This window comes from Lampetra fluviatilis, chromosome 66 (genome assembly GCF_964198595.1).
Source record: "Lampetra fluviatilis chromosome 66, kcLamFluv1.1, whole genome shotgun sequence".
Taxonomy (NCBI): Eukaryota; Metazoa; Chordata; class Hyperoartia; order Petromyzontiformes; family Petromyzontidae; genus Lampetra; species Lampetra fluviatilis.
The window spans coordinates 2,852,212-2,864,711 of NC_136340.1; the positions used below are offsets into that span (position 1 = coordinate 2,852,212).

At 51.8% G+C, this 12,500-nt stretch overlaps 1 protein-coding gene across 5 annotated transcripts in view; it reads left to right on the top strand.

Annotated features, from left to right (window-relative positions):
• Positions 1–12,500, top strand: part of LOC144952207 (serine/threonine-protein kinase PAK 3-like) — a 97,411-nt gene that overhangs the window by 41,303 nt on the left and 43,608 nt on the right. For 3 of the 5 annotated variants that reach the window (XM_078882614.1, XM_078882617.1, XM_078882615.1), the window contains one exon: positions 10,686–10,897. In XM_078882614.1, coding sequence (XP_078738740.1) covers positions 10,702–10,897 — 196 coding nt within the window. In that variant the 5' untranslated portion in view covers positions 10,686–10,701. The remainder of the gene's footprint in view (positions 1–10,685; positions 10,898–12,500) is intronic. The other 2 variants (XM_078882616.1, XM_078882618.1) reach the window with 1 other exon arrangement.

The window sequence follows — 12,500 nt, forward strand, 5'->3', positions numbered from 1 at the left end:
GATGAGTCTGTGGGTCTCTGTGTGGTGAGTCTGTGGGTCTCTGTGTGGTGAGTCTGTGGGTCTCTGTGTGATGGGTCTGTGGGTCTCTGTGTGATGAGTCTGTGGGTCTCTGTGTGATGAGTCTGTGGGTCTCTGTGTGGTGAGTCTGTGGGTCTCTGTGTGGTGAGTCTGTGGGTTTCTGTGTGATGAGTCTGTGGGTCTCTGTGTGATGAGTCTGTGGGTCTCTGTGTGATGAGTCTGTGGGTTTCTGTGTGATGAGTCTGTGGGTCTCTGTGTGGTGAGTCTGTGGGTCTCTGTGTGATGAGTCTGTGGGTCTCTGTGTGATGAGTCTGTGGGTCTCTGTGTGATGAGTCTGTGGGTCTCTGTGTGATGAGTCTGTGGGTCTCTGTGTGATGAGTCTGTGGGTCTCTGTGTGATGAGTCTGTGGGTCTCTGTGTGATGAGTCTGTGAGTCTCTGTGTGATGAGTCTGTGGGTCTCTGTGTGGTGAGTCTGTGGGTCTCTGTGTGATGAGTCTGTGGGTCTCTGTGTGGTGAGTCTATAGGTCTCTGTGTGGTGAGTCTGTGGGTCTCTGTGTGATGAGTCTGTGAGTCTCTGTGTGATGAGTCTGTGAGTCTCTGTGTGATGAGTCTGTGGGTCTCTGTGTGGTGAGTCTGTGGGTCTCTGTGTGGTGAGTCTGTGGGTCTCTGTGTGATGAGTCTGTGGGTCTCTGTGTGATGAGTCTGTGGGTCTCTGTGTGGTGAGTCTGTGGGTCTCTGTGTGATGAGTCTGTGAGTCTCTGTGTGATGAGTCTGTGGGTCTCTGTGTGGTGAGTCTGTGGGTCTCTGTGTGATGAGTCTGTGGGTCTCTGTGTGATGAGTCTGTGAGTCTCTGTGTGATGAGTCTGTGGGTCTCTGTGTGATGAGTCTGTGGGTCTCTGTGTGGTGAGTCTGTGGGTCTCTGTGTGATGAGTCTGTGGGTCTCTGTGTGGTGAGTCTGTGAGTCTCTGTGTGATGAGTCTGTGGGTCTCTGTGTGATGAGTCTGTGGGTCTCTGTGTGATGAGTCTGTGGGTCTCTGTGTGATGAGTCTGTGGGTCTCTGTGTGATGAGTCTGTGGGTCTCTGTGTGATGAGTCTGTGGGTCTCTGTGTGATGAGTCTGTGGGTCTCTGTGTGATGAGTCTGTGGGTCTCTGTGTGGTGAGTCTGTGGGTCTCTGCGTGATGAGTCTGTGGGTCTCTGTGTGATGAGTCTGTGGGTCTCTGTGTGGTGAGTCTGTGGGTCTCTGTGTGATGAGTCTGTGGGTCTCTGTGTGGTGAGTCTGTGGGTCTCTGTGTGATGAGTCTGTGGGTCTCTGTGTGATGAGTCTGTGGGTCTCTGTGTGATGAGTCTGTGGGTCTCTGTGTGGTGAGTCTGTGGGTCTCTGTGTGATGAGTCTGTGGGTCTCTGTGTGGTGAGTCTGTGGGTCTCTGTGTGATGAGTCTGTGGGTCTCTGTGTGGTGAGTCTGTGGGTCTCTGCGTGATGAGTCTGTGGGTCTCTGTGTGATGAGTCTGTGAGTCTCTGTGTGATGAGTCTGTGGGTCTCTGTGTGGTGAGTCTGTGGGTCTCTGTGTGATGAGTCTGTGGGTCTCTGTGTGGTGAGTCTATAGGTCTCTGTGTGGTGAGTCTGTGGGTCTCTGTGTGATGAGTCTGTGAGTCTCTGTGTGATGAGTCTGTGAGTCTCTGTGTGATGAGTCTGTGGGTCTCTGTGTGATGAGTCTGTGGGTCTCTGTGTGGTGAGTCTGTGGGTCTCTGTGTGGTGAGTCTGTGGGTCTCTGTGTGGTGAGTCTGTGGGTCTCTGTGTGGTGAGTCTGTGGGTCTCTGTGTGATGAGTCTGTGGGTCTCTGTGTGGTGAGTCTGTGGGTCTCTGTGTGGTGAGTCTGTGGGTCTCTGTGTGGTGAGTCTGTGGGTCTCTGTGTGGTGAGTCTGTGAGTCTCTGTGTGGTGAGTCTGTGGGTCTCTGTGTGGTGAGTCTGTGAGTCTCTGTGTGATGAGTCTGTGGGTCTCTGTGTGGTGAGTCTGTGGGTCTCTGATGAGTCTGTGGGTCTCTGTGTGGTGAGTCTGTGGGTCTCTGTGTGGTGAGTCTGTGAGTCTCTGTGTGATGAGTCTGTGGGTCTCTGTGTGGTGAGTCTGTGGGTCTCTGTGATGAGTCTGTGGGTCTCTGTGTGATGAGTCTGTGGGTTTCTGTGTGATGAGTCTGTGGGTCTCTGTGTGATGAGTCTGTGGGTCTCTGTGTGATGAGTCTGTGAGTCTCTGTGTGATGAGTCTGTGGGTCTCTGTGTGATGAGTCTGTGAGTCTCTGTGTGATGAGTCTGTGGGTCTCTGTGTGATGAGTCTGTGGGTCTCTGTGTGATGAGTCTATGGGTCTCTGTGTGATGAGTCTGTGGGTCTCTGTGTGATGAGTCTATGGGTCTCTGTGTGATGAGTCTGTGGGTCTCTGTGTGATGAGTCTGTGGGTCTCTGTGTGATGAGTCTGTGGGTCTCTGTGTGATGAGTCTGTGGGTCTCTGTGTGATGAGTCTGTGGGTCTCTGTGTGATGAGTCTATGGGTCTCTGTGTGATGAGTCTGTGGGTCTCTGTGTGATGAGTCTGTGGGTCTCTGTGTGATGAGTCTGTGGGTCTCTGTGTGGTGAGTCTGTGGGTCTCTGTGTGGTGAGTCTGTGGGTCTCTGTGTGGTGAGTCTGTGGGTCTCTGTGTGGTGAGTCTGTGGGTCTCTGTGTGGTGAGTCTGTGGGTCTCTGTGTGATGAGTCTGTGGGTCTCTGTGTGGTGAGTCTGTGGGTCTCTGTGTGGTGAGTCTGTGGGTCTCTGTGTGGTGAGTCTGTGGGTCTCTGTGTGGTGAGTCTGTGAGTCTCTGTGTGGTGAGTCTGTGGGTCTCTGTGTGGTGAGTCTGTGAGTCTCTGTGTGATGAGTCTGTGGGTCTCTGTGTGGTGAGTCTGTGGGTCTCTGATGAGTCTGTGGGTCTCTGTGTGGTGAGTCTGTGGGTCTCTGTGTGGTGAGTCTGTGAGTCTCTGTGTGATGAGTCTGTGGGTCTCTGTGTGGTGAGTCTGTGGGTCTCTGTGATGAGTCTGTGGGTCTCTGTGTGATGAGTCTGTGGGTTTCTGTGTGATGAGTCTGTGGGTCTCTGTGTGATGAGTCTGTGGGTCTCTGTGTGATGAGTCTGTGAGTCTCTGTGTGATGAGTCTGTGGGTCTCTGTGTGATGAGTCTGTGGGTTTCTGTGTGATGAGTCTGTGGGTTTCTGTGTGATGAGTCTGTGGGTCTCTGTGTGATGAGTCTGTGGGTCTCTGTGTGATGAGTCTGTGAGTCTCTGTGTGATGAGTCTGTGGGTCTCTGTGTGATGAGTCTGTGGGTTTCTGTGTGATGAGTCTGTGAGTCTCTGTGGGGTGAGTCTGTGGGTCTCTGTGTGATGAGTCTGTGAGTCTCTGTGTGATGAGTCTGTGGGTCTCTGTGTGGTGAGTCTGTGAGTCTCTGTGTGATGAGTCTATGGGTCTCTGTGTGATGAGTCTGTGAGTCTCTGTGTGATGAGTCTGTGGGTCTCTGTGTGATGAGTCTGTGAGTCTCTGTGTGATGAGTCTGTGGGTCTCTGTGTGATGAGTCTGTGAGTCTCTGTGTGATGAGTCTGTGAGTCTCTGTGTGATGAGTCTGTGGGTCTCTGTGTGATGAGTCTGTGAGTCTCTGTGTGATGAGTCTGTGAGTCTCTGTGTGATGAGTCTGTGAGTCTCTGTGTGATGAGTCTGTGGGTCTCTGTGTGATGAGTCTGTGAGTCTCTGTGTGATGAGTCTGTGGGTCTCTGTGTGGTGAGTCTGTGGGTCTCTGTGATGAGTCTGTGGGTCTCTGTGTGATGAGTCTGTGGGTTTCTGTGTGATGAGTCTGTGGGTCTCTGTGTGATGAGTCTGTGGGTCTCTGTGTGATGAGTCTGTGAGTCTCTGTGTGATGAGTCTGTGGGTCTCTGTGTGATGAGTCTGTGGGTTTCTGTGTGATGAGTCTGTGGGTTTCTGTGTGATGAGTCTGTGGGTCTCTGTGTGATGAGTCTGTGGGTCTCTGTGTGATGAGTCTGTGAGTCTCTGTGTGATGAGTCTGTGGGTCTCTGTGTGATGAGTCTGTGGGTTTCTGTGTGATGAGTCTGTGAGTCTCTGTGGGGTGAGTCTGTGGGTCTCTGTGTGATGAGTCTGTGAGTCTCTGTGTGATGAGTCTGTGGGTCTCTGTGTGGTGAGTCTGTGAGTCTCTGTGTGATGAGTCTATGGGTCTCTGTGTGATGAGTCTGTGAGTCTCTGTGTGATGAGTCTGTGGGTCTCTGTGTGATGAGTCTGTGAGTCTCTGTGTGATGAGTCTGTGGGTCTCTGTGTGATGAGTCTGTGAGTCTCTGTGTGATGAGTCTGTGAGTCTCTGTGTGATGAGTCTGTGGGTCTCTGTGTGATGAGTCTGTGAGTCTCTGTGTGATGAGTCTGTGAGTCTCTGTGTGATGAGTCTGTGAGTCTCTGTGTGATGAGTCTGTGGGTCTCTGTGTGATGAGTCTGTGAGTCTCTGTGTGATGAGTCTGTGAGTCTCTGTGTGATGAGTCTGTGGGTCTCTGTGTGATGAGTCTGTGGGTCTCTGTGTGATGAGTCTATGGGTCTCTGTGTGATGAGTCTGTGGGTCTCTGTGTGATGAGTCTGTGGGTCTCTGTGTGATGAGTCTGTGGGTCTCTGTGTGATGAGTCTGTGGGTCTCTGTGTGATGAGTCTGTGGGTCTCTGTGTGATGAGTCTATGGGTCTCTGTGTGATGAGTCTGTGGGTCTCTGTGTGATGAGTCTATGGGTCTCTGTGTGATGAGTCTATGGGTCTCTGTGTGATGAGTCTGTGAGTCTCTGTGTGATGAGTCTGTGGGTCTCTGTGTGATGAGTCTGTGGGTCTCTGTGTGATGAGTCTATGGGTCTCTGTGTGATGAGTCTGTGGGTCTCTGTGTGATGAGTCTGTGGGTCTCTGTGTGATGAGTCTATGGGTCTCTGTGTGATGAGTCTGTGAGTCTCTGTGTGATGAGTCTGTGGGTCTCTGTGTGATGAGTCTGTGGGTCTCTGTGTGATGAGTCTGTGGGTCTCTGTGTGATGAGTCTGTGGGTCTCTGTGTGATGAGTCTATGGGTCTCTGTGTGATGAGTCTGTGAGTCTCTGTGTGATGAGTCTGTGGGTCTCTGTGTGATGAGTCTGTGGGTCTCTGTGTGATGAGTCTATGGGTCTCTGTGTGATGAGTCTGTGGGTCTCTGTGTGATGAGTCTATGGGTCTCTGTGTGATGAGTCTATGGGTCTCTGTGTGATGAGTCTGTGAGTCTCTGTGTGATGAGTCTGTGGGTCTCTGTGTGATGAGTCTGTGGGTCTCTGTGTGATGACTCTATGGGTCTCTGTGTGATGAGTCTGTGGGTCTCTGTGTGATGAGTCTGTGGGTCTCTGTGTGATGAGTCTATGGGTCTCTGTGTGATGAGTCTGTGAGTCTCTGTGTGATGAGTCTGTGGGTCTCTGTGTGATGAGTCTGTGGGTCTCTGTGTGATGAGTCTGTGGGTCTCTGTGTGATGAGTCTGTGGGTCTCTGTGTGATGAGTCTATGGGTCTCTGTGTGATGAGTCTGTGAGTCTCTGTGTGATGAGTCTGTGGGTCTCTGTGTGATGAGTCTATGGGTCTCTGTGTGATGAGTCTGTGGGTCTCTGTGTGATGAGTCTGTGGGTCTCTGTGTGATGAGTCTGTGGGTCTCTGTGTGATGAGTCTGTGAGTCTCTGTGTGATGAGTCTATGGGTCTCTGTGTGATGAGTCTGTGGGTCTCTGTGTGATGAGTCTGTGGGTCTCTGTGTGATGAGTCTGTGAGTCTCTGTGAGTCTCTGTGTGATGGGTATCTGTGTGGTGAGTCTACGGGTCACTGTATCATGAGTCTATGGGTCTCTGTGTGATGAGTCTGTGAGTCTCTGTGTGATGGGTATCTGTGTGGTGAGTCTACGGGTCACTGTATCATGAGTCTATGGGTCTCTGTGTGATGAGTCTGTGGATCTCTATGTGATGGGTATCTGTGTGGTGAGTCTACGGGTCACTGTATCATGAGTCTATGGGTCTCTGTGTGATGAGTCTGTGAGTCTCTATGTGATGGGTATCTGTGTGGTGAGTCTACGGGTCACTGTATCATGAGTCTATGGGTCTCTTCGTGAGTCTGGGTCTTTGTGTGATGAGTCTATGGGTCTCTGTGTGATGAGTCTGTGAGTCTCTATGTGATGGGTATCTGTGTGGTGAGTCTACGGGTCACTGTATCATGAGTCTATGGGTCTCTGTTTGATGAGTCTGTGGATCTCTTTGTGATGGGTATCTTTGTGGTGAGTCTACGGGTCACTGTATCATGAGTCTATGGGTCTCTTCGTGAGTCTGGGTCTTTGTGTGATGAGTCTATGGGTCTGCGTGAATCAATGGGTCTCTGCGTGAGTCTATGGGTCTATTTGTGGCGAGTCTGTGGGAATTATAATCTATGGGTCTCTGCGCGAGTCTATGGGTCTCTGCGTGAGTCTATGGGTCTATTTGTGGTGAGTGTTGGTCTCTGTGAGAGTCTATGGGTCTCTGGGTGAGTCAATGGGTGTCTGTGTGAGTGTTGGTCTCTGCGTGAGTCTATGGGTCTCTGGGTGAGTCAATGGGTGTTTGTGTGAGTGTTGGTCTCTGCATGAGTCTATGGGTCTCTGGGTGAGTCAATGGGTGTCTGTGAGTCTATGGGTCTCTGTGGGATGAATCTATGGGTCTCTGGGTGAGTCAATGGGTGACTGTGTGAGTGTTGGTCTCTGCGTGAGTCTATGGGTCTCTGGGTGAGTCAATGGGTGTCTGTGAGTCGATGGGTCTCTGGGTGAGTCAATGGGTGTCTGTGTGAGTGTTGGTCTCTGTGAGAGTCTATGGGTCTCTGGGTGAGTCAATGGGTGTCTGTGTGAGTGTTGGTCTCTGTGAGAGTCTATGGGTCTCTGGGTGAGTCAATGGGTGTCTGTGTGAGTGTTGGTCTCTGTGAGAGTCTATGGGTCTCTGGGTGAGTCAATGGGTGCCTGTGTGAGTGTTGGTCTCTGCGTGAGTCTATGGGTCTCTGGGTGAGTCAATGGGTGTCTGTGTGAGTGTTGGTCTCTGCGTGAGTCTATGGGTCTCTGGGTGAGTCAATGGATGTCTGTGTGAGTGTTGGTCTCTGTGAGAGTATATGGGTCTCTGGGTGAGTCAATGGGTGTCTGTGTGAGTGTTGGTCTCTGCGTGAGTCTATGGGTCTCTGGGTGAGTCAATGGGTGTCTGTGAGTCTATGGGTCTCTGGGTGAGTCAATGGGTGTCTGTGTGAGTGTTGGTCTCTGCGTGAGTCTATGGGTCTCTGGGTGAGTCAATGGGTGTCTGTGTGAGTGTTGGTCTCTGTGAGAGTCTATGGGTCTCTGGGTGAGTCAATGGGTGTCCGTGAGTCTATGAGTCTCTGTGGGATGAATCTATGGGCCTCTGTGAGTCAATGGGTGGCTGTGTGAGTGTTGGTCTCTGTGTGAGTCTATGGGTCTCTGGGTGAGTCAATGGGTGTCTGTGAGTCGATGGGTCTCTGGGTGAGTCAATGGGTGTCTGTGTGAGTGTTGGTCTCTGCGTGAGTCTATGGGTCTCTGGGTGAGTCAGTGGGTGTCTGTGTGAGTGTTGGTCTCTGTGAGAGTCTATGGGTCTCTGGGTGAGTCAGTGGGTGTCTGTGAGAGCCTATGGGTCTCTGTCGATCAAGTCAAACTGCCCTCTCGGTGGGCTCTAGACCTCTCTATCGTCTCGTGAACAATCAGTTTCAGGTGTCAGCCTCTCCCGGTGCCACCACTGGTTCTGAAGTGTGAGTGAGTGTAGGGGTGACTTGTAGGGGTGACTTGTAGGGGTGAGCGACGTGGTCGCGGCTACACCGCCCTGCACTACAAACCCGGCCACCCGGGTTCCATTTCCCGCTCGGGGCCTCCAACACCGGCGGGGATTACTTGCACCGCTCCTGGGTCTCACTTAGGTGGACTCGGCCTCAAAAGAGCACCTGTGTAAACATTGTCACGAGGGAGATAAAGGCGGCCGGGCGTGTTGTTGGCCACTCAACTCTTTTTGTGTGCCGTTTTGACCTTCATAGGTCTGTTAAGGCTACACACGATAAGCCACTCCAGATTGAAAACGAATTTCCTGAGGACGAATTTTTTGTGTTTCGTGTGTTGTCCATATCCCGCACCTCAAATTAGCACGGTTGGCTATGTAGGGTACGAAAGAAGTTCAACATCGATGCACTTCACTAGACACTAACACATTGTCCTGCGGAGGGAGCTGGTAGGAACGTTGGGTTGCTCGGTCAATGGCCTGCAGGGTCAACGTCGGCGTGGTGTTTTCCGCAAATATGCCCGACTGTGAGGGCGGGCACAAGCCGGCGTGAGTAGGTGAAACGTTGAGTTTTATAAGGGCACCACGGGGTGCCCAGCCCCTCCCCACCCAGCCCCACCCCTCCCACCCCTCACCCAACCCCACCCTCCCCACCCAGCCCAGCCCCTCCCCACCCAGCCCTTCCCCACCCTCCCCACAAAGCCCCACCCTCCCCACCCAGCCCAGCCCCTCCCCACCCAGCCCTTCCCCACCCAGCCCCTCCCTCCCCACCCAGCCCCTCCCTGCACGACGGACACAATAATCCCCTGTGGGCTGGTGTAACCAGGAGGTTCCTACCAGTATACACACCACTAGATACTACACTACACACCACGTTACAATACACACTACACTACACAGTTTGTGAAAGCCAGGTCAAGACTGAAAAAGAACTACATACTTCAGTGGGCCTTACCTGGTCAAATATAAAGTGTTTTAATAGTCGAGTGAGTGTGAGTGGAGGTTCTTATCTCTCCCCTTGTTCTGCAATCGGTTCCCTCTGGGTTCTCTGTTCATCTTCTTGGTTCTTTCGGTAAAGTCACGTAGAATGGAAATAATAAAATAATAAAAATAAAACATAATAAAAGAATTCTCACGACGTTTCGGCCACAACGCAAGCAGCCGTCCTCAGGTGAAGACCAGGTCTGTCGGGGAGACAGCGTCTGAATGAAACACCACCAGGCTTGGAGTGACTAAGCTGGGTTGGAAGGGGGGAAGGGCGCCTTGACAAAATAATTTGCATATCAAGAGGAATTTAACATATTTATGGGAAATGCAGGTATGTGATTAGTACTACTTGTGAAATGCGTAGGAGGTGGGCGGGGGGTTTAAAGTCATATTATGCCCGTGCATCATGCAGGATTAGCAGCAACAAAGGGAGGGGATAGGGCTAACATTAATAAAGGGAAGGAATGTTAATAGTATTTAGCTGCAGTTACTACACCACCACGTAAACAACTAAAGTATAAACTACATATTTTTCGATTTAAAGCTTTCTACTATGTAGTTTATATAAAGTATAAACTTCATAGTATCATCAGTATACTAAATATACTCTCCAATAAGCTCAGCTACTAACAGTAAGTAATACATTACAATTCTATGTCGCAAAAAATATAATATGCTTCCAGCTAAACTATGATGATGTTACAAGGTAAGGTCCCACTGAGCTATTTTTCAGAAGCGACCTGGTCATCACGAATGATTTGTCAATGCAGTGGCTTAGCACGTGAGACATCTATAGCAGGCAAACACTCGGAACGCAGAAAATACCACGCCACCACGGGCAGAGAGACACGCAAACTCCAAATATACAGCAGCAGGGGTCGGGATCAATCCCACGACCTCCTGTACACCAGGCGAGGTAGTTAACTTCTCGGCCAAAATCATAATGTGAATGCGAATTGGACAGAACGCCATCGAGAAACGAACAGTGTTTGTAACGGCCACGACGGCATTGCATCATCGCCATTATCATCATCATCATCATCGCACAAGGCATTGGGACGCTGCTGGATGCTTGTAGATGCGACCCAGCCAGTCTTTGTTCAACCTGGATATCCACCGCGATCCAACAAATGGAAACTACTACAATCTCGATTTGAAGCTTTCGTGACTGCAGGAATCCATACTCTTTGGTTCTTTCGGTAAAGTCACTTAGCTATGAAATCAAATCAATCGCGACGTATCGGGTGCAACACAAGCGTTGCTTTCCCACCTCATGGCGGAGGCTTGTGTTGCGTCCGAAACGTCGGAAACCAACTACGTCACGGGGCGAGTTGGAACAAGTGGCGGTGGTAATGGCCGCCTAGCCGTAGCGTCGTCATCGTCGTCATCGTCGTCATCGCACGAGGCATTGAGATGCTGCCGGATCCTTCTAGATGGCTACCACCACCACGCTGCGCCCTCAGTCTTTGTTCGGGCCTGAGTACCCATCTCACGTCGCTATCGCTGGCCGTGCTTTGCCCCCTGTGGTATATCTTACTAGCTTGACTAGCCGGCTTCGTCCGAGACTTGGATTCTTGTCTTGGATTAATAGACGGCCTAAGGGGAGGGTAGGGGGGGGGTATGCGTGACGTCAGCAGGCTCACTGCGTGACGTCACCGGGCACGCTGCGTGACGCTGCCCCCTGCAGGTGACATCACAGATGTGACGTCACCGTTTTGTCAACGTCGTTAACGCTCGTGAGTGATGTTGCCTCTTCCCCCCCCGTCTCTCTCTCTGTCTGCCCCCCTCACCACCCCCCACAACGTTAATCCTCCCCCGACCCCTCCCCCGACCCCACCACCCACCAGCTGACGCCCCCCTAGGATGTCCGGTTATGTTGAGGTCCAGGACAAAGCGCCAACCCCTCCGGTCAGAATGAACTCGGCGTTGCTCAACTCGGCGTCGGTGGGGTGCAGCGGCGGGCCCCGGGAGCGCGAGGCCGGCTCGGCAAAGCCCCTTCCCTCCGCGCCGGAGGAGAAGAACCGCAAGGCCAGGCTCATGTCCATCTTCCAGGACAAGAGTGAGGAGCACAACTTCCTGTGACGACGCTGCTGCCCGTGACGCTGCTTCTCACACTTCGTGTGACGCCACTTCCTGTGACGTCACTTCCTGTGATGCCACTTCCTGTGACGCCGCTTCTGACACTTCCTGTGATGTCACTTCCTGTGACGCCACTTCTCACACTACCTGTGATGTCACTTCCTGTGACGCTGCTTCCTGTGACGTCACTTCTGACACTTCCTGTGATGTCACTTCCTGTGACGCCACTTCTGACACTACCTGTGACGTCACTTCCTGTGATGCTGCTTCCTGTGACGCCACTTCTGACACTTTCTGAGACACCGCTTCTGGCACTTTCTGTGATGTCACTTCCTGTGATGCCGCTTCCTGTGACGCTGCTTGTGACACTTCCTGTGACACCGATTCTGACACTTCCTGTGATGTCACTTCCTATGGCACCTCTTCCTGTGATGTCACTTCCTGTGATGCCGCTTCCTGTGACGCCACTTCTGACACTTCCTGTGATGTCACTTCCTGTGATGCCACTTCCTGTGATGCTGCTTCTGACACTTCCTGTGATGTCACTTCCTATGGCACCTCTTCCTGTGATGTCACTTCCTGTGATGCCGCTTCCTGTGACGCTGCTTCTGACACTTCCTGTGATGTCACTTCTTGTGATGCCACTTCTCACACTACCTGTGATGTCACTTCCTGTGATGTCACTTCCTGTGACACCCCTTCCTGTTATATCATAATTTCAGATCGTGACCAAAACGACACATTTTTACCGGATCGACCGAATGTTCATCGCGCTGCACTTTCAGATGCGCTTCTTCCGCGGCCGTATGGAACTCTCTTCCGATATTAGAAAGCCACTAGGAGCTATATGCACTTTTAAATCATCATCCAGATTGACGAAATCATTTTTTTCCAACTGCTTTTTGTTATCAGAGTGTGTTTTTAGTTTGCATTTTGACCACAAGTATTGTGGTTAATGCACACATGATTCCTTGTAAAAAGGTTTCAGTTTTGTTGCCAGAACAAAGTGGAAAAACCCCTATTATTATATTTTGGTACTGGCAAAGGAGGTCTAATGATGCTTTTTGTTGTGTACAGTTTTTTGTCCTTCCCCGCCGCACCTCCGATTAGCACGGTTAACTGCGTATGGTGCGAAAGAAGTTCAACAAACACGTACAGAACCACCATCATCATCACCAGAACCACCACCACCATCGTCATCATCGGAACCACCACCATCCTCACCATCATCACCAGAACAACCACCACCATCATCACACATATATGTAGGCTTGATTTTTCACGTTGATATTTTTTTTGGCGGAGAGAATAGGAAGTGTATGTTAGGGTCGTGGCGTGACCCCTGTGAACCCCCCCCCCCACCTCCGCCTCCCCCCCCCACCTTCGCCTCCCCTTCCCCCCACTACTTCCCCCCACCTCTGCCCCCCACTTCTGCCCCCCCTCCCCCCCACCTCCGCCCCCCCCCCACCTCTCACCGCTTCCCCGCCCACCCCCGCCCTCCCTTCCCCCACTTCCCCCCACCTCCGCCCCCTTCCCCCCCACCCTCTCTTCCCCCCCCCCACTTCCCCCCACTTCTGCCCCCC